This window comes from Gobio gobio, assembly GCF_949357685.1.
Source record: "Gobio gobio genome assembly, chromosome: 3".
NCBI lineage: Eukaryota > Metazoa > Chordata > Actinopteri > Cypriniformes > Gobionidae > Gobio > Gobio gobio.
In genome coordinates, this window is record NC_137099.1 from 15,237,452 (window position 1) to 15,260,873 (window position 23,422).

Here is a 23,422-nt window from a genome sequence, read left to right on the forward strand (position 1 = left end):
AATATTATAAAGGGACGCGAGTGCTTTGTTTGAGCAAAAAAACATAATTTACCACTTTATTTACAAAATGTTGGACTTTATTCACAAAATATACATTTTAAACGCACATTCACGAGAGCATCAAGATGCATGCACGTTGATGTGAGAGCAGACGTGTGAACGCGTTGGATTTTTTTTTTTCCGCAAACAGAACACTTGCAACACTTCATAAAAATGCACGTTAAGCCACTGGAGTCACATGGATTACTTTAATGATGTCTTTACTACCTTTCTGCAACTTGAAAAGTGGTACAGTAGTTGCATAGGCTGTCCATGGAGGGACAGGAAGCTCTCAGATTTCATTAAAAAGATCTTCTTTTGTTTTGCTAAGATGAACGTAAGTCTTAAGGGTTTGGAAGGACACGAGGGTGAGTAATTAATGGCAGAATGATAGATCCCAAAACCGGCTCAGACCCGTGTAGGGGGTAAGCTTCTGCAGTATAATGATTTTATCACAGTCAATGACGTTTAAGGCACTCAACACCCGTTGACCATGGTAAAACTATTTTAACACATGGCCTCCAGTGGATTTTTCTGTAATATACTTGTATATGTGTCCCATAAACCTGCTGTATTACAAAGACTAAATAAAGTGTACTGGATTGACAGCATATTTAGAAATGACTGGAGTGTTTCCTGAATGTCACTTCTAGTTCATCCCCTATGGGACCCTGTACTACATGCATATGTGTGTGTTCTAGGTGAGTGTGGTGATGTGTGAAATCCATTTGTGCTTCAGCCTCCCGGAATCCCTTTCTAACAACATACACATGTACTTACAAGCCACGCGAACATCAGCTCTCGTCTGGATCAGCGCTCCCATCCTGTTCCTCACAGCGCACTGATACAAACCCGCATCCTCGCGGTTTAACGACGTGATCGTGTACCTGGAAGAGAGAAAGAGAGTTGGGATTTACATAGTGCTTACTTGAGTAATGGACTATGTTCTTGCTGTGCATTATTCTCTAAAATGCACACTACATCTTTTTTAGTGTGAAACAGAGCGCATTATGCAAAGATAAATGTTTCAAACAGTAGTGCACTACATTGTTGTCTCATAACCTCACTACGCTGCATGTTTAATTCAGTGAGTCACTTCCAGTTATGAAATGTCTTTAATCAACTGTTGCATATTCTCCATTCTTGATCAAATAATGAACCAAAGAGGAAAATCTGGAGTGATATTATGTCTGGTTCATTCTTCACAAGGATTAAAAGGTCAAATGGAGTGCATTGCATTGTGGAATAAAGTATACTACACATTATACTGATTTAGTATGAGTAGTATGTTACTATCCAATTTCGAACATATCCCTAAACTTGACTCTATAGTATATAATGATTTCCTCAACGTGTACAATAACCAGTTCAATAAACATACAAGAAGTTTGAAAGTGGACACTAACAGTGCTTGGATTTATGAGCGGGTGGATGTGAGTGTGGGCTGTTTAACAAGAAAGATTACAAGCCCACAGGGTCAGAGCTGCTCAGATCTGTGTTGATTCGGTTTAAACAGATGATTGCTTAATGCAGAACTGATGGTTCACATGGACTGAACGTGGAATCAACTGTGCCTATAAAACCTTGCCGGTTTTAAAGACATCTCAAATGTAAGATTCTGAAGAACGCTGGAAAACATTACATTTCAATGTTACTGTCAAGATGAAATAGAAACAGAAGAAAGGTAAATCATACAGGTTTAGCATCAGTGTTATTTATATACTTTTATGGTTTTCATTTATATTTTGAATTTGCCTATATTTTTATTTGTCACAATTAAAAATAAGTTTGTGCTTTTGTCATGTGCATTGGTTGTTTCTTTTAAATATTAATATTTAGCTTTAATTTATTTTTAGTTCAGGTTTTGTTTTATATTTATTTACAGATCTTCATTTTAGTGCTTCAACTTAAATTAGATTGCAAGACAACATTTCTAATTTTCATGTCATACTTATATTTTATTTCAGCTTTATTTCAGCTAAAATGTTTTATACAATACATTTTATTAAAAAAAAGTATACTTTTTTTTGTAACAACATAAAGCTTTTACTGTTGCTTTGAGTGCATTTCTGTTGAAGAAAAGTTCTGTTGAATAACAATTTTAATTTTTCAGTGAACTATCCCAATAAAGTCAACATTTTTGACTTTACAATAATTGAAAATAGACCTAATCACTCATCTTGCTAATGCTGTTCTTATTATACACCATTTCTTTATTATACTCAACTCTGAGGTCAATCTAATAATAATGTCTCCAAAACACGAGGGGTCAAAGATGGATGACCAGACAAGAGAAAGAGGCCAAAGAGGGGAACGGTACAAATGAGATCCCAAAGGACTCTGCACTGTCTATATTATTTTATATTGTAGCACTATTTTCTGCTGTACAATCTCCAACACAAAATCCAATGACCTCAGTACATGGGTGCAAGTTAAGATAATGGTTACTTATACCAAAATAGTGCTAAACTACTTTAGAAATTTGACATTTGTGGCGTGGGAGTTTTATGTTTTGCTGTTTTATGGTCTGGTATAGCTCCGTCCTCAAAGATCGCCATAACGGCGTATTTCGTGAACTTGGTTTTGGATAAGACATGTAAACAGCAAACAGACAGCAGAGAGTGTGTGTTAATTTTTACCTGTACTCTGGTGTGTATTGAGTGATGTCTGTGCTGTTTCTCATCCATTTGAACTCCAGTGGCCAGCTGCCCTCAGCCAGACAGGTGAGCACGAGTCTGTTCCCCTCTAGGTGTGTTTGTGCACCCCCTGCCTCGGTTTTAAAGTACGGAGCGATGTCTGTGAAGAGAACATCAATAACGGAATGAAAACCCATGTTTAATTTTGATATAATGAACAGTTAAGCTTCTTTAAATGTGCAAAGATGGCTAATTATGATGCATTAATGAAAGCACACTCAGCGTAAGAATAAAGTGCTGACCATGATATTTCAAACAGTCCAGGCTCACCATAGCATCCAAATACTACTCTGATTAATGACCAATAAATCACCCAGGCTGATTCATCAGCCAATATTTGGCCATTTCGAAAATGATAACTGTGCCTGAGTACACATTTAAAGTCCATCTCATTATATATATCACATATATATATATATATATATTGGTCTGGGGAGTCTGCTATGTATCTTCTACTGCACAAGAGGCGTGATCAACAGACATAGTTCAAATGACTGTACGAAATTGGATAGTTCTTCAACCAATCAGACCACAAGAGGAGTGATCAACAGGCATAGTTCAAATGACTGTACGAAATTGGATAGTTCTTCAACCAATCAGACCACAAGAGGCGTGATCAACAGGCATAGTTCAAATGACTGTACGAAATTGGATAGTTCTTCAACCAATCAGACCACAAGAGGCGTGATCAACAGGCATAGTTCAAATGACTGTACGAAATTGGATAGTTCTTCAACCAATTAGACCACAAGAGGCGTGATCAACAGGCATAGTTCAAATGACTCTGTACAAAATCGGATAGTTTTTCAGCCAATCAGACCACAAGAGGCGTGATCAACAGGCATAGTTCAAATGACTGTACGAAATTGGATAGTTCTTCAACCAATCAGACCACAAGAGGCGTGATCAACAGGCATAGTTCAAATGACTGTACGAAATTGGATAGTTCTTCAACCAATCAGACCACAAGAGGAGTGATCAACAGGCATAGTTCAAATGAGTGTACGAAATTGGATAGTTCTTCAACCAATCAGACCACAAGAGGCGTGATCAACAGGCATAGTTCAAATGACTGTACGAAATTGGATAGTTCTTCAACCAATCAGACCACAAGAGGCGTGATCAACAGGCATAGTTCAAATGACTGTACGAAATTGGATAGTTCTTCAACCAATTAGACCACAAGAGGCGTGATCAACAGGCATAGTTCAAATGACTGTACGAAATTTGATAGTTCTTCAACCAATCAGACCACAAGAGGCGTGATCAACAGGCATAGTTCAAATGACTCTGTACAAAATCGGATAGTTTTTCAGCCAATCAGACCACAAGAGGCGTGATCAACAGGCATAGTTCAAATGACTCTGTACAAAATTGGATAGTCCTTCAACCAATCAGACCACAAGAGGCATGATCAACGGGCATAGTTCAAATGACTCTGTACGCAATTGTATAGTCCTTCAACCAATCAGACCAACGATGCATCGCTTCTCTATCCGTCATTGCGTTAAACCCGCCAATAGCGCGTCAGGTGGATAAGCCGGTTTGTGATTGGTTCCAGCAAATTTGTAACATAAGCAGGATAGAAATATGTACAGGTTTCCAGCCTTTGCTGCAGGGCGAAATCAAATCACCGGCAGATCGGGCTGGGTTTACTTAGTCTAAGCAAACAGTGCATTGCAATGCAACACGCTACAATGGAAGCTTCAATACATCATGCTTTTGCAATTGCTTACTCATGGCACACGACAACACAGCTAAAATTAATCCTAATGTGCTGGATCTTTTAAAAGTAGCCTACTTTTACCTGTTGAGACATGCCTTCACAAGCTGTATTTGTGATGTTTGAGTTTGGAGAGGCGTGACACGCGGAATGGGCATTTGCTAAATGTTGTTTTTATGTAATTTCACTAGGTGCAACTACATACTACACCTTTAAAAATAATTTGAACAACAATTTTGACTTTTCATCTCAGAATTGCGAAATTCTGAGAGGAATTCTGAGAAGAAAAGTCCAAATTGTGTTTCAAAAGTTCTGAGTTCATATCTCGCATGTCTCAATCAATTCAGAATGGTGAGAAAAAAGATCAGAATTTCAGATAAAAAGTCACAATTACCATTTTTATTTTATGTTCTGTGGCTGAGAAAGCCAACTTACTGATCTATTATTTAAACTGATTTAAACTCAAGCTACAACCGCATAGCAAAACCCTAGAAACCAGCCCAAGTACACTAGTAACCGCATAACAACACCCTAGCAACCACCCTGAGTACCTTAGCAACTGCCCAAGTACCCTAGCAACTGCACAGCCACACCCTATCTAATTTATCTATCGAAAATTCTATCTTTTAGAATTACTAAACTAAAACTTAAAACCTGTAAACTGAAAACCTTAAAACTGTTAAAACTTTCTGCTCTAGCTTTCTCAAGCCCATTTTTAGTTTAACATTGAATATCTATACACTTCACCGTTACACCATCACCTAAAATGGCTGACTTTTTCTATATTAGGCTTACTGATGACCTCTCTTACCATAATAGTTTTACATATGAGTCCTTGGGCTGTAGCAAAAAGATTTAGACCATAATAAAAAAGAAATATTCTTCTGGGAACATCTGCAAATACTTGTCCCCTAGACACACAGTTAATATGGAGGGAAAGGTTTTTATTTGTTACAAGAATAAGTCACCTTCATGTCAGTATAGTGCAGTTATTGTCACACACAAATTCAGACCCCTATTTTACCTAATAAACTCAGAAAAAGCTCTCAAAGGGACTTTCACTCTAGAGCTTTGTGAGAAACTTGTGTCAAGGCCTTTGTGTATTGTGAATTTAATCTCTCCATCTATAGTAAGAATGGCTTCAAATGACATCACTAATTCTGAAGAAGTGTCCAGTAGAAAACAGTAGGGAAGGCATGTGACCTGAGATGAGACTGATAATACGAGCTCTCTCTCTAAATGTGTGGAATCCTGTGTGCAATTCACACTATATGAATACAGTAAGTGTCAAAAGGATAAAAACATTCCATTCGGTCTTGTGACTGCCGTATCAAACGGAATGTACATTCACAGAAAGCTCTGTTGCAAAAAGCAGGGAACAATTTAGCAAATGACAAAAGAACACCACTGACTTGAAGCACACAAATGACCGCTTACAATTGATTCAAAAGAATTTGATGATAGCATTTTTAGTTAACAACTTAGCTTTATTACGTTGCTACGCTAACAATGTGATACTTTCAATTTGATCTGAAATTGAAAACAATTTTTACACAGTAAAATCTAATTAGTTAGACTTATATAAAAAATCACTTAAAGTGAAATAGGAAATTACTTTAGATTTAGGTCCAATCCAATTTCTACCACTTAGCCCTTCCCTATCCCCTACCCCTTCGTGTTGCGCATTCACGTGAAGGGGTAGAGGTGTCTCGATTCTCTTTTGGCTGGAGTGGTAGGGGTAAGGGGAAGTCAAACAAAGATTTTTCAGGACCATACTTCGAACGAAGGGGTATGAGGAGTTTCCCTCCAACGACTACCGTGCTGCTAGAATGTGTGTATGCTGCCACTCAGGATTGATCACTTGCGTGTTGCCTGGCTGCCAGTTTCTCCATTTGAACACATATTAATAATAGTTAAAAAATATATATCTGGTGCTGGTCATCCTTCACAACGCAGTCGATATTTACATCACATATCGTCTGTAAACTCTTGCGTTAACAAGGCAACGACTGACTTGACGTAAAACGTATGAACATTATCGCAGCACCACAGTATCAGCACGGAATCGGACGGTTAATAAACAAAGAGAACAGTTTGGCCCGATGGAAAAGCGGCTTCACTAGTCTTGTATGTTCTGTATCATTCTGTATCATCTTAGGAAACTCTGGCTCATACGTTTTTGAACTGAAAAACGAGCGCCATTTTATTCTTTCTTTCGCCATCTATATTCTTTTTTATTTATTATAGTCCAAAACTCTGTTGGGAGTGAGTAATTTGTTAAACGTGCTCGCGCCTGATTTCTGTTAGATATACCCTACGCACTTCATTGCTGTTCATACTGGTTAAATGTCTCAGGACACTAATAAAAGAAACGGGGTATGATGACGTGTAATGGTATAGTAGTGGTGTACCATTTCTTAGGGGAATATATTCACCCCTATGCCTTGGCACTCTGTTTTAAGGGGCAAGGGGAACGGGTAGGTGTAGGGGAAGGCGAAGGGGTATAAAATAGAATTGGGATTGGGCCTTACTCTTGACTTAGTATGGCTACCATTGTTGTGTTTTGCATGCTGAATGTTGAAGTCTGTGTGTGACTTAAGCATGATCAACTCCAAGATATTTTCACAAATATAGAGGGATTATATCAACCCAATTAAAAGTCTCACAAGGTGTTTATGACGCAAGTGTTAGCAATACAATTGTAACCGATCATTATATGACATGAAGGGAAGTATTACATAGGTTGCTTTTAACAATGGACCTAATTTTTGATTAAATCGTTAACTATAGTTAATTATTCAGTCAAACTTTTAAAAGCAACCTATTTATTACGTATCTTCCTTTGAAACCAAATAACTGTGATTTCTTGTTGTATCGCTGCATCAATAGGAAGAGTATTACAATAATATAAATGTTCCAAGCACCCAACCAAATGGAACACTGATCACCATAATGTTTTTTTTTTTTTTTTTTGCTTGACAAAATGGCACTGAAAAACCAATCAATTAATCTTAACTTGGGTTTTCTGAGTAAACAAGGTATAGTATGTGAATAGTACAGATTACTATTTGTACAATTAAGTTAAGACATTAAGTAAAGTTAACTAAAAAAGTGTTAGTTAGAATCACTGTTGGATCTTACAGTACAGAATTAAGTGCACTGATAATGAAATTCTGGCAAATATCATTAACAATTATTTTCATATGACGGTGACTAACCAATGTAAACTATATTATCGCCCAGCTCTAATCTGCTAAATGCGACTAAAAGGCACGAAGAAATTATAAACATTATTTTCTGTAATGTAAATTGTATTGTGAAAGGCGATATTTGATAATGTATATGAAATGTTTACAGTATATTCCTTTTGAAAGATTAGAAAGAGAACAAATCTTGATAAGAAGCCTTAAAGGGTTATATTTTATCGCTATCACTTTAAATTAGGCAAAAGTCATCTAAATATTGATATTGCAGTATTTAGATGACTTAAATTCTTCGGGATCAACCAAATACCGATATAGTGCCGATAAATGAATGAAGCATACTGTATGTAAATGAGTGATTGACATCTCAACTTCATCCACCATCTACAGTGAGATATATTGTATTTCTTCACAGAGCATGCTGCAATGCATTCTGGGATTGCATTGTCGGTTATGTATGTATATATGTGAGTCTGCCTTAAGATTTGTGCTAAACAAGGTCTCTTAAAAGACAGCATGATGTTGTTGTGCACCTTTTGGAACAGTCTTCTCGTTTGATGTGTGCCCATTGAAGCATCACAGGTCAACATTCAATTGAAACATTCTTACTGTCTCTGCGGGAAAAAATGACTCCGGTCTGCAATTGTGAAGCTAAAGGCCAATGCCTCAGTGCCTCCCACCACACTTGTTAGCAAATTACTCGCCATTTAGCAGATGCTTTCATCCAAAAAAAGACTAATCGCAGAAACAGCCCTCCTGAAGCCACTAAGAGCTTTGCTTAAATGCACAAAGGTGATAGAATGTGAATGTGAAGTATTAACTCTTAATGAGATTTTTGAGTGATGTTTGCTCATGCAAAACTAGCTGCCATTCATGTTCGTAAATGGTGTGAAACGAGTTATGTTCCAAAATTGCATACGTATACTTTTTAATACTTCAAACTATTTGAATTTAAATTAATTTTAATATTGTTGGGGGCAGTTTAAAGCAGCACTAGGTAGGTTTTGCTCTCGGGGTCCCCCTACAGTTGGGAAACAGTATTGTCCTCTACTACTGTCGTAAACTCTGTCAGGGGATGCTGCGCACGTGCATTTGTTGACATGACAACCATGATAGCCCTGAACACTGCAGGAGGAGTTCACCTGTCTATGGAGTTCACATGCGTGTTCTGCTTGCGTCGCGTGTGAAATGTCTTCATCCCAGGTACAGTGGCACATGTTTCAGCATGTCATTTGAATATCATTTCATGGGTTTTATTTTTTCAAATGCCAAATGATCGCGATGCTCACGTTTACAAGCCAGCGTCATTATAGTAGCCTAGTCTATTGGTTACCGTTTTACAGAATCTATATGATACTTCAATTCAATGTTTTAGTGGTAGGTAATAACCATATATCGTCAATATTATAATCTCAAGCTACCAAAGATGAATCTGCAAATTTGAAAAATCGATTTGCATTATAGCTTGAGGCAAGACAAATAAACAAATATCACAGAAATGTTAGGTATCCTAAAATATGATAGTTACTACCCGAAACCCGAAGTTTAAAAGTACGATTAAAAACAATACAGACCCCGTCAGGCTATGTCAGACGTGTCATTCAACCTATTGTAAGTCGATGTATCATCACAAGAGTCTTGAAAATATATTATGAAGGTTGAAAAGTTACCTAGTGCTTCTTTAAAGTAAAAACAATAAATAAATAAATATTAATTCCATTCAAAAATACATTAAAGAAAAACTATAATTAATAAAATAATACAAATTCTTGATGTAGGCGGAAGTACACCCCAAGCGAACGTGCGAAGACTAATGCAAACTCAACTTCAAAATCATCCGACATTGTTGTTTCACCTTTTTTTGCAAAAGGATGTTTGTATTAGTCTTTGCACGAACGCTTTGTAAACACGGAGGCGGTGCTTCTGTCTACGTCTAGCATGACCTTTCCGAAGTGATTGTACAATCCGCAGTGTCGCAGAGTAGCGCAAGAAAAGCAATTTAGGTTAAAAAGTATATAAATTGTTCTTATTTTTTTAGAAAATGACAGATGGTTTCGCTAGATAAGACCCTATTCCTTGTCTGGGATCGTGCAGAGCCTTTGAAGCCCTTTGAAACTGCATTGATTTGGACCATCAACACATTTTGGTTGCCATTTAAGTCCATTATATGGAGAAAAATCCTGAAATGTTTTCCTCAAAAAAACGTAATTTCTTTTCCACTGAAGAAAGAAAGACATGAACATTTTGGATGGCATGGGGGTGAGTAAATTATCAGGAAATTTTCATTTTGAAGTGAACTAATCCTTTAAGTAGTTTGGCATAATCTTTTATATTTAAATAATTTGAAAATGTTTATAAATAATTGTAAAATAATTTTAACAAAACTGCTTAATATTTTAAAACGTTTGTCCGCCAAATCAAGGCCACGTTATTATTAACTAAAACTATTTAAAAAAAAATTACTTGAAATAAAATAAACTTTAACAGAAGTACTTGAAGTACTAAAATAACTAAAGCTAAGAACTATATAGACATTAAAGGGGACCTCTTACGCCCCTTTTTACAAGATGTAATTTAAGTCTCAGGTGTCCACAGAATGTGTCTGTAAAATTTCAGCTCAAAATACCCCACATTTCATTTATTATACCATGTTGTAAATGCCCATTTTTGAGTAGAAGGAAAGTAGTCAGGAAGTGTAAGCTTGGCATTGACAAAGGTCACATGTGACTGAAACGTTTGACCTTTTCTCAGTAAAGAATTGATTTAATCTCGCAATTGATGGTAGAGTGTGCAGTCCCTCTTGAAGTTTTTTACTGAGTGAAAGGAAAAACATGCTGTTTTTGTGCATATATCTTTAAAGGGTTAGTTCACCCAAAAATGAAAATTCTGTCATTAATTACTTACCCTCATGTCGTTCGACACCCGTAAGACCTCCGTTCGTCTTCGGAACACAAATGAAGATATTTTAGTTGAAATCTGATGGCTCTGAAAGGCCTCCATTGGCACAATGCACTGTGCACTCTCAAGACCCTTAAAAGGTACTAAAGACGTCGTTACAAAGTCCATCTCACTACAGTGGTTCTACAATAACTTTATGAATCGGCGAGAATAGTTTTTGTGCGCAAAAAAACCCTAAATAACGACTTATATAGTGATGACGATTTCAAAACACGGCCTCATGAAGCTTCGAAGCGTTATGAATCAGCGAGTCGAATCATGATTTGGATCGCGTGTCAAACCGCCAAACTGCTGAAATTTGGCGATCCAAACTGCTGAATCGACTCACTGACACAGCAAATTACTAAAACTAACTAAAATTAAAATGAAAACAGAAAATACAAAAATAAAATATAATTCAAAATATAACAAAAGCTTTAAGTGTATATCAATGATAAAAAAAAGGCTTTCCTGTAGCTCAAACAGTAGAGCATGGCGCTAGCAACGCCAAGGTCATGGGTTCGATTCCCAGGGAAAGCAAGAACTGACAAAAAATGTAAAACGTGTACCTTGAATGCAATGTAAGTCGCTTTGGATAAAAGCGTCTGCCAAATGCATAAATGTAAATGTAAATAAAAAAAACTACACTGGGTACAACAGCGAGTCGAATCATGATTTGGATCGCGTGTCAAACCGCCAAACTGCTGAAATTTGGCGATCCAAACTGCTGAATCGACTCACTGACACAGCAAATTACTAAAACTAACTAAAATTAAAATGAAAACAGAAAATACAAAAATAAAATATAATTCAAAATATAACAATATAACATGCAGGAAATGAAAAACAGAAAATGATATCATAGAGAAGATCCCTAGACCCCTGTCTAGGTCAATAAGAATCTGGTCAAATAAATGAAATAAGTAAAACACCATAACTAAACCTTTTTATGACAAGGCGAAGTTCATTCAGGTTGAATTCAGGATAAGTCCAACTTCTTGACACAAGCTCGATTTTTAAAAGATTTTCCTTTTTTATATTGGACACTTTTATTTGTCAATGACCCATGAAAAAGCATAACATTACCAGTTATAAAGCACCACTAAATGTTACCAAATAACTCTCCAGTTACTACGTCATCATTGCACAGAACTAAAGCTTTGTGCTAACACCTTTACTCCTTAATCAATAGGCGATTACCGTGTTGATCTCAAAGGAAAGGAGTTGATGCCATGCTTAATGAGGCAAAACTTTATTTCTTCAAGTGCCAAATACACCATGCGAGTATGATAGCGCCATGTGATCTGACCTTTTTTGTGGTTCCAATATAATGAGACTGCGTGACAGCCACTTGCATTCTCTGCACAGTCATACAGTTTTGGGGAGTTAAGTGGCCCCACACCCATAACGCACCAGTCTTTTCCTCTGGCCTCAGGATACATTTACCCACTGAGAAGATCTGAGCGCACAGACAGGTAGAAGCAAGCATGGGTAATCAGGTGGAAGAAATGGGGTGATCAGTGACATTTACACATCAAACACACACACACAAACATTTCAGTGAACTCCAGCACAAGCTGTCCACACACACACACACTCTTGCGTACACACATCACACGGACTCACGCAGTGGAAGAGACAGGGTGATCACTGACATTTCCATAAAGTGGAGGCAGAGGATTCTCAAGGGAACGGGAAACAACATACGCACACACACACACACACAACCCTTTAAAAGTGCCTTGCGACCAGGAAATCTCTCTGTGACTGACTATAGCTCGCTCAAAAGAACTTCAAGCAGGAAGAGTATGATCTCTGAAATGGAAAGGACAAACATTATTGATAGAATCATCGGTCTGTGTTACCTGAACTGTGCAAACACTAAGGCTTATATAAGACATGGGAAACTTTAGTTGCCAAATAAAGACACAATGTCTGACACATACTTATTCTAGTGATGCACAGAATTGAAAATTCTTGACGGAAATCTAAAATTCTGGACACAGTGGGCAGAAAAACAAAACTAAAACTGTATTACTGTATTGTTTTTCTTCAATTGCTGTAACTTACAATAAAATAAGCTCCAAAAGTTTTAAAATGTTGTGCTGCAAAGAAAAGAAAAAAATCTGTAATATTGGGTGACCATCTGCAATAATACTGAATCTATTTTATTTAAGGCAGCTGTTCCAGAATGCAGCCTGTCCCATATTTTAGCATGAATGCTTCAGTATATCAGATTTGATCAGCATCAGCACAAAATTGACATATTAAAATGGAAAACAAATTGAAAAAAAGACAGTTGTGTGATATCCCTAGTATTGGGTGTATATACAGTGAGGAAAATAAGTATTTGAAGTTCTATTTTGCAACTAACTATTTTGCAAGTTCTCCCACTTAGAAATCATGGAGGGGTCTGAAATTGTCATCGTAGGTGCATGTCCACTGTGAGAGACAATCTAAAAAAAAAATCCAGAAATCACAATGTATGATTTTTTAACTATTTATTTGTATGATACAGCTCCAAATAAGTATTTGAACACCTGAGAAAATCCATGTTAATATTTGGTACAGTAGCCTTTGTTTGCAATTACAGAGGTCAAATGTTTCCTGTAGTTTTTCACCAGGTTTGCACACACTGCAGGAGGGGTTTTGGCCCACTCCTCCACACAGTTCTTCTCTAGATCAGTCAGGTTTCTGGCCTGTCGCTGAGAAACACAGAGTTTGAGCTCCCTCCAAAGATTCTCTATTGGGTTTAGTTCTGGAGACTGGCTAGGCCACGCCAGGACCTTGATATGCTTCTTACAGAGCCACTCCTTGGTTATCCTGGCTGTGTGCTTCGGGTCATTGTCATGTTGGAAGACCCAGCCTCAAACCATCTTCAATGCTCTAACTGAGGGAAGGAGGTTGTTCCCCAAAATCTCGCAATACATGGCCCCGGTCATCCTCTCCTTAATACAGTGCAGTCGCCCTGTCCCATGTGCAGAAAAACACTCCCAAAGCATGATGCTACCACCCCCATGCTTCACAGTAGGGATGGTGTTCTTGGGATGGTACTCATCATTCTTCTTCCTCCAAACACGTTTAGTGGAATTATGACCAAAAAGTTCTATTTTGGTCTCATCTGACCACATGACTTTCTCCCATGACTCCTCTGGATCATCCAAATGGTCATTGGCAAACTTAAGACGGGCCTGGACATGTGCTGGTTTAAGCAGGGGAACCTTCCGTGCCTTGCATGATTTCAAACCATGACGTCTTAGTGTATTACCAACAGTAACCTTGGAAACGGTGGTCCCAGCTCTTTTCAGGTCATTGACCAGCTCCTCCCGTTTAGTTCTGGGCTGATTTCTCACCTTTCTTAGGATCATTGAGACCCCACGAGGTGAGATCTTGCATGGAGCCCCAGTCCGAGGGAGATTGACAGTCATGTTTAGCTTCTTCCATTTTCTAATGATTGCTCCAACAGTGGACCTTTTTTCACCAAGCTGCTTGGCAATTTCCCCGTAGCCCTTTCCAGCCTTGTGGAGGTGTACTATTATGTCTTTGGACAGCTCTTTGGTCTTGGCCATGTTAGTAGTTGGATTCTTACTGATTGTATGGGGTGGACAGGTGTCTTTATGCAGCTAACGACCTCAAACAGGTGCATCTAATTTAGGATAATAAATGGAGTGGAGGTGGACATTTTAAAAGGCAGACTAACAGGTCTTTGAGGGTCAGAATTCTAGCTGATAGACAGGTGTTCAAATACTTGTTTGCAGCTGTATCATACAAATAATTGGTTAAAAAAATCATAAATTGTGATTTCTGGATTTTTTTATATAGATTATGTCTCTCACAGTGGACATACACCTACGATGACAATTTCAGACCCCTCCATGATTTCTAAGTGGGAGAACTTGCAAAAAGGCAGGGTGTTCAAATACTTATTTTCCTCACTGTATATCCCTAATACTGAAGAGGAAAGGCAAAAAATATAATAATGTGTGTGTGTGTGTGTGTTTAACCCACACTAAGAGGACCAAATGTCCCCATGAAGATAGTATAATCTGAAAATGTTGACATTGTGGGGCCATTTATTCATGTCCAATGAGGAAAAAGCTGTGAATTTTTTTGAAAATTAAAAAAAAGTTTTCTGTGATGGGTAGGTTTAGTGTAGGGGTATTGAATAAACGGTCTTTGGAAAGTCTACGTAAGGATATAAAAACAAGTTTGTGTGTGTGGTTCAGATATTCACTACTTTATGTGGACAAAATGTCCCTACAAAGATCTCAATATCTGAAATCCTTGTCCTTGTGGGGCCATTTATTTGGTTCTCATGTAGGGTGACCACCTGGTTATTATTACTCTGTTGCAGGACAGTAGATGTGATTTTGCAGGACAATGCAGGACACGTGTGTGAGAGATCAATTTATTATTATACTATTTAAATATTGATTTACATTAGTTGGAAAGCTTATTTGCCATCATGTTGGATGATTTAAATCGTCAATAACCTTTGTTAATTGTGACCGGCTCAGTGACCGGCACTCAATTTGCTCAGGTTTGATTGATTCAGTGTAATTTGCTCTACGGGACCTGTTCAGTCCAAAATCTTTTTTTATTACAAAATCTAAATTTTATACTACAATACATTTCCTTAAGTAGCGACTAGTTTATTTTCCTTAATTAGACTATGCAAACATCAAATGCATCTTGAACTTGTATTTTGTGTTGGATTTCACAGGTTTGATCAGGATGTTTTTATCCAGTACGTGTCTAGATGAAGCCCTGTAGCTGTATTTAATGAGGTTCCTTGGCTCCATTCAGTCATCATCAGCAGAAAAATCCCTCCCTACGAATGCGTTGGTTGGTCATTTTCCCACTCTAGCTAGAACATGACGGCGGCGTAAATGGATTTTTAAATGCTAATCACATTTTAGTATTATATTTCTTATTGTGGTATTATAATTTCAGGGAATACAAAAGTGCATAGCCAAATTTGAATGCGGGACACTGCTTACATCTTGCAGGACAAAGCTCCCAATTTCAGGACTGTCCCGTGGTCACCCTATTACCATGAGGAAAACAGCTTATAAATCATACTAAGTGATGTTTTTTGAAAATGTAAAAATACAAAACGTTTTCGGTGATGGGTAGGTTTAGGTTTAGGGGATCGAATATACAGTTTGTACAGTGTAAAAACCATTGTCTATGGAATGTCTATGGTGTGTACACAACCACCCTATAGTGGTAAAAATCCACACACTCCTCTTTTTTAATCCCTTTAAATCATAAGCAGTGTTTCAGAACAAGTTATGAATCATAAAAATATAAAGATCATCCAGTCATTATCAGTCGGTTTCATTTGTACAAATTTTTCACTGGATTATTTTGTTATCTGATTTAAGGTTATTTAAATGTGTAATGCGTCTAAAATAAATATTAGTTCATTGAAATATTATTTATCTATTATTTATTTAATATTATTTATCATCAGTTAAACTGATGGTGTATAACAGTGTAGCTCAGTATGGCTTTAAATCATTTTTAAATAAAAATGAAATCATAGTGATTGCATCTCTGATGCTTTCTGGCACATATTTCAGCCAATTTCAAATTTAGGATATCTTTTTATACACACACACACTCACACATAGCTGCAGGCACACACTGTGATTCTGCGGCATTTCATTTTTATTCACAAAGTGGTCAATTGTCACCTGCCACCAACTGTTTACTTCAATCTCAAATGGCATGTGGTGTAAAGGAACAGAGAGTGTCCCATATTTTTCTCTGCTGAAGTTTACAACTCTGCCTTTAGGGAAAATGCAAACACAAAATATGTTATATTTTTAAGACTTTCTAGAGAGAAAAGCCACTTAGGACATCTTGCCAGACACATAGCAACTCCCTGGCAACCACCCACAACAGTCTCATAAGCGGCTTGTTTTGTATGAAGAGCAAATATATAATAATCCAGTGTGGAAACATATTCAATTGTTTTAAATATCCCAGCACCCTTTTGTGTTCAGGTAGACATGTTTAGTTACAGCTGAGAGCGTTAGTTATTCTTCAGAGGGCAGATAGAACAAATGCACAATAATTACTGTTTGCCGCTAGATAAGTGGGGTAACGAAGCATTCAGCACGTTTTTGTTTGCTTATAATCAAATTAAAGTTCAAAAGCATGCACAATCTGACAGCTCTGAAAACGAAGTACTAAACTAACAATGAATGAAGAGAGAGAGCAAACAAAAAATAAATGGGAAGCTGAAAGGAAAGGACATACACAATCGCTCACACATACAAACACAGTCAGGCAGCTAAACGCCTAAAATTTCCAAATGTCTAGACCACGAGGTGTATAATAGGATGATCGTCATTCTATTGTTATACTGTCACTTGCTTCACTAATGGTTTCTTACAGTCTGTACATTCCCTGTGAAATAGTTTATTCCCCACAGTTTGTAAAATTTTTGAGTTCATAATGTAATGTCTGATTTTTATTTACACTTTGGGATCTTGGCCAATCTGAGCACATGGTTGAGATCTCTTCTAAAAAAGGGGACCCTTGAGATTACTCTGGTCTTGTTCTCAGGAGAAAAATGTGTTTAACATTTATATTTAATTTCTTGCATGCATGCTCATTTTCATTATTTTTACATTTTGATGACCATGGCCATCATTTAACACTCACTTAATCTTTAAATCAAAATAGACAATTATTGTATTTGATCATGCACATCATTATGATTTTCACATTCATATGCCTTTATAATCATACTCAAAATAACTTCCCCTCCTTCTTGCAGCAAAATCTCTTCTCTGATGGCGTGTTTATTGGCATTGGGGCAGAGAAACCTGTCAATCAAATGAGATCGACCAATAGCAAACCATAACGATCCAATCAAGACCCGTCCTACATTTTTTCGTGTCGAGACACCATTTTGCTCGGATACATGTCACAAGTCACAAGACTATCGCAACTTTAAAAAGAGTTTAAAAATATTTAATAACACTAGGTGCGTTTACATGGAGCACTGTAATCGGTTTAAAAGTCCAATCCGAATGAAAATGCTCCATGTAAACACCTCAATCGGAATAAAAATGGCCAAACTGAATGAAATTGTAATCGGTTTAAGAGGGGTGGGATAAACCTTTTCATAAACCGATCAAACGAAAAATTCCACCATGTAAACGACCTGATCCGATTACTTTGAGTGTACGTTTTTCTGTGACGTGACATAGCCTACAGCGCGCGCGCACCGCGCTCACACCAGGCTAATGTTGACAAGTGAGGAAAGTTCATTTTTCTGTATTAAACTTTTTATGAACATATAATGTTGGAATAATGACACAAACATAGCCTGGCTACACCATATCTTGACAGCGTTTGTCCTAGGCTTCAACTGCGCCTGACAGAAGAATTTCTTTTTCTGAGGTGATTCTTACACTTTACAACAAACAATAAATAGCTTTTATAAAACTGTGTAAGTCCTGGTGGCCATTGAGAGTTGCCATGGCAACGGGGAACATTCAAGCTGCTGGAGAGGACGTGTCGACATTTCTCTCTGTTTCTCGTAAGTCATATATATAAAAAAGTTCAACAACTGCTTCAAATTGTTTGGTAACATTACCCACAGTCTCCTTGAATTACTTGTTAATATTTATACCTCTGTGATTATGGTATCTTTCCTAAATCATCTGAAATATCTATGCGTTTAGTAGGCTATGTATCTAACGTTACTAGTTAATGATGCGGAGCACGTCTTGAATGCTTTCATTCACGTTTCACCGTATATCCTGTTTTTATTAATCATTTGGGTGCATTTTATTGTTAATTTTGTGTTTTTCAAAATAAATGAATTGAATTCATTTTGATTCCGCATTCATCACAGCTTTTGAAATGGCCATTGTATAGGACATAAATTAGGTTAAATAAATAAATATAAAAATTACCAACACAGAACTACTGATCCACAAATGTCGCAGTTAATATAACTGGCAACGTTACGAATCTGAGGCGGCAGACAAACTGTGTGTGCATGTCACAAAATGATTCCGATTGAAAGTCAGCACATGTAAACACCAAATCGGTTTAGATAAAGTCTCATGTAAATGATTTTAATCGGATTGACAAAAAAGTGTGCATGTAAACGTGGCTACTGTTAAATGTAATCTAATATGTTGTACATTATAATGTGATTCCTATAATCGCTTTAAAATCTGCCCTTTAGCTGGTAGTGTTTGCATAGGAAAGTTAATGCATTGAAAAGTTTACATATTGAAAGTTTAATGGGACAGTCTTAAGCAAAAAGTATTTTCCCTCCGTTTCCACATTGCTGTCTAACAATTGAGATATTGCAGATATCTGTGATGTTTCTTTCCAATGGGTTTTCTGCAATAAAATCAAAATACATGGCTTAAACACGGCTCAACATAAGATTAAGTTATCAGAGAGTCTTGGGAACACATACCCTCAAAAACAGAGAAGTTCTCTTGACAGTCCTGCTGTTTCACAAGGACAACATACCCCAGAAATGTCTCAACGCGCTCTAGAAACACTCTTTCAAGTAAAATGGGTGATGAGCCCCATCAAAAACAGTTACCGTTCTCCAAAAGAGAAGTCTCTTGACATGCCCTGTGAAGAGTATAGCCATTATATATTCACACGGCATGGCATAGATCTTCAGCAAAGCTTTCAGCGGTCAAGAAGTCGCGATTTTATTGAAAGGCTGGGAAGTTCACTCTTTTAACCTTTTCTCAAGAGCATGTCAAAAAAGTGTTTTCTCACCGACTTCACCAGGTTAACCATGGCGTGGTTGTCATGTCTTGACGTGATGGGCAGATGGATCTCTTTTCATTCATTATTCAGATTGGTTAGATCAAAAAGCATTCACACCAAATTCACCCTGACGATCAAAACCTCATGGAAGGAAATCTACAGACAGCATTCATATGTTCTTTTATATGAATCTGCAACTGCAAAAAGGTTTTATAAGATTGTAATTTTCTCAAGAATACAATATTACAAATATTAGATTGTGGAATATTTGACCAATAAGAACAAAGTGTTCCAGAGAGCTGTGTAATAAATAACCATAGATACCACATTTTGATTTGAACAGATACAAAAGGTATGCAGCTGCTACAAAGAGTCTCCCAGGAACATTAAGTACAGAGCAGGTGAGGAATATATTTATTTTATTTTTTGGTGATTCGTTATTTTTAAAGTGATTCCATAATATAATAAACATGTAAAAATAATCTGAGGGTCTCTCATTTTCATAAAACTTAAGACACCAACATACTGTAAATGATTCATTAGTATTATTATTAAACATTTCAACTGTTATAGGCAGACGTAAATTAATTGAATTAAGATGGTGATCTCTTTTTTACTTTAAAAGTAGCATTCGAAGACAAACACAAGCTCCATCAGGTCAAGAATGAAAGTCAAAAATAATTTATCAACGGGGAAATCAATAACAGCTGTAAACCAGAAGTAGACCTCTGCAAACAAGTGTGACAGAACAGAAAAGGCCTATAGGAGAACAACCTTGACAGAACTTCTTATCTGAGACGGACAAAAGACAAATGTTAACATTCAATGATTTTTTGGAGAGGTACTTCACTATGGAAGCCATTTTCAAAAGCCTCAGTTCTTGGTAAACTTGAACAAAGTTATCAGAAATTGTATTAATGTGGATGAAGTGTCAGATTCATGACTGTTCAGAGATTTCTAGCCTTTCTATCTTTTTGAGTTCAGTCCTTTTTTTCTTTAACTTCCTACATTCCCTCTTCTACGGTTTGTTCATTTGCAATGCAAGTCGGCTCTGTTTCTATGAGGTAAGACTTCTGAGTGGGTGTAAAACAATAAAATGACAAATATTTACAGTAGAAATCTGCTTGTACACTCATGGGGGGGAAAAGCTAACTATTTAGAGGTCTTGTAATGGTCTTAAAGGGTTAGTTCACCCAAAAATGAAAATTCTGTCATTATTTACTCACCCTCATGTCATTCCAAACCCGCAAGACCTTTGCTTATCTTCAGAACACAAATTAAGATATTTTTGATGAAATCCGAGAGGTTTCTGAACCATCCATAGGCAGAAACTTCATTGCAACTTTCAAGGCCCAGATAAAAGCATTGTTCAAATCGTCCATGTGACTCCAGTGGTTGAACCTTAATGTTACGAAGTGACGAGAATACTTTTTGTGTGCAGTCTCATACACTGTTGACGTAGTAAACACAGTACAGCGCTTCCAGGTTCTATGTCAGAACGTCGGCTCACCATTGGCCGATGATGTTCGTGTGAGCACCACAACGCGTGATGCTGATGCAGGAGCTGGCCAATGGTGAGTCGACGGATTTCATCAAAAATATCTTCATTTGTGTTCAGTAGATGAACAAAGGTCTTACGGGTTTGAAACTGAATAAGGGTGAATAATTAATGACAGAATTTTCATTTTGAGTGAACTAACCCTTTAACCATTTTAATCGCAAATCACTGGTCAGGAAATTAGCAAGAATTGCATAAATACTGTAGATAAAGTAACTTACGCAGAATAGCCTTCCTTTTGTTTTCTTTAAATGTTTGCCATTCTCAGGACACCAAAACGCTGTTGTTGGGTAAATGAATGGTCAGAACAAACGTGTAAACGGCCCCTAAATTAATAACTAATGATTTTTACAACGGAAAATCAACGCTGAACTTAAACTAGAAAATTACTTTCTTCTAGAGCTGCTGTACAGCCAAAACAATTTCCTGTTACAAAGTTTTTCCTGGGTCAAAAATGCTCTTCGGTGGTGGTTGACACACACACACACACCCTACCCACGTGATCTGCGAGCACAATACTGACAATAAATAAAAAAAATCGTAGTAATTTTGATCATCTTATTTTGAAATCTCATATTATCTCTTACATCGATGTTTGTTTCTTTTGTTCCTCATTTTTTACACTATTTACAGATAATTGTTTTGGTATATAATCATATCAATATTAAAAAGTAGCATTAAAAATGAACAAAAGAGCCTAATTTTCTGCCATATGCAATTTAATAAAATGATCAGCTAGCTAATAACAACTTTGTTCTGGTTTCACCTCACTCCAGTCTAAATGATTTTTAGGCTATTTATTTTACAACACATTGTCAACAGAAATAAGCTAAAATACTGTTGATAATTAAAAATAATTCTTACTATCCACTTGGGTAAGCACACTTGTGTTCTCATTTCAGATGTGTTCTGAGTAAATTAATAAACTGATTCGTTAGTTCAGTGTTGGACAGATCAGTTGTCCTCTAACCAGTCGTTAAAATGATTCGGTTCAAAGGAGTCATTAGGTCACGAATCGGACATTAGCAGACACGTTGTGTGCGAATCCCGTCTGTTAGAACATCGCGAAACAAGATGTCAACACTTCATAACTGAATATAATTTGTTTCCCATTTATTGAAAGTATGCTTTATGTCAGCTGGTCAGAGAAGAGTCAACGTTTTTTTAGCGCAATTCACACCCAGCTGTAATTCTAGGAAAAAAATGTCCGAATCTGCCACGTGCAACACGGTTTTGGTCTTCCGACCTTTTGATTTGGATTAAGATGTGAAATATGAGAAAGAGCTAACAGCTAACACAGTGATTATTTTGAAGACCCAGATAGAGAGTGCGTGTGGAGGAGGAGCTCTCTGATCCACCATCTATTCTACATCACTCATAAATCACAATAACTCATCAAATTAGGCGGCCGCCAAAACAAATTCAATGCAGGAAAAACCCTGCTGTTAACACTGTAAATATGCTTTGAAACAATCTGTATTGTAAAAAGCGCTATATCAATAAAGGTGACTTGACTTTAAACCGTTTACTTGCAGACAACTTTTTACATGTAGAAGAGTCAGTGTTCCACTCAATGTTAATGGTTAATGTCCACTCAAACAGTTCATGAGTAGTTGAAAAATGTCTCCCAGCTCGTTTGAGTTTAATGTGAGAGCGAATATTCACCATAGGGTTCAAATCTGGACTCTGACCAGGTCAAAACATGAGCCTGATGGACTTCTTCTCAAGACACTTCTTGTTTTTGCAATTTAGGCAGGAGCATTGTCTTGTTGAAAACCAATACCAGAAGCTAAAAAGGCTCTGTACACAATATCACCTCTTCCTCCATTCTTCACTGTGGTAGAGAAACATTTATTATTCTATTTCGCACCAGATTTTCGAAGACACCGCTCTGGAGCATCACCATGCAACTCGTCTTTCATTGTGATTCATCACTCCACACAACTTCCCATATTCTGCCAAAAACTTCATTCTGTCTTTCTGAGACAGCAATGGCTTTTTAAGTAGTGCATATGCTTAAATTTAGCTAATTACATGACCAATAATTTGTGGTTAAGACAATTAAAAGCTTAGTTTAGCCATTTTGGGGATTTTTTTCCCCCAGGGAGTGCACATTGCATATCACTTTGGTAGCAATTATGGATGAAACAGGCAAAACAGAGCTCTTTAAATCCCAGTCAATGACTGTGAGCAGCACATCTACAGATTATCTGTGTTATGCCTATAATTAGTTGTCCAGTATGGAAAAACATCTCAAATCAGCCTGCATTTAAAACACCAGTCATTCAAAACAGCCCTTTTTCCCCAATGTACTAACAATCCCACAACCCTCAGAATTATTAGAGCTGAGATGAAAGAGAAGTACACATGGGAAGTGCTAATTATTACAGAGACAAAAAGTCTTTTTTTTCTCTTTTTTTTACACATTTTCTGACAGCTTGCCAGCTTCTCAAGCCAAAATTAAATTATTGCTTCCGACTGTTACAAGCTGGTAAATGAAATT

The 23,422-nt window shown here is 37.0% G+C and overlaps 1 protein-coding gene across 1 annotated transcript in view; it reads right to left on the reverse strand.

Moving 5' to 3' along the window:
• Positions 1 to 23,422, reverse strand: part of sdk1b (sidekick cell adhesion molecule 1b) — a gene marked incomplete at its 3' end in the record, with an annotated part of 336,422 nt that overhangs the window by 204,339 nt on the left and 108,661 nt on the right. The window contains exons 2-3 of the mRNA XM_079811264.1: positions 2,679 to 2,835; positions 820 to 926 (exon numbers count right to left, since the gene is read on the reverse strand). Of these exons, the coding sequence (XP_079667390.1) occupies positions 820 to 926; positions 2,679 to 2,835 (264 nt within the window). The remainder of the gene's footprint in view (positions 1 to 819; positions 927 to 2,678; positions 2,836 to 23,422) is intronic.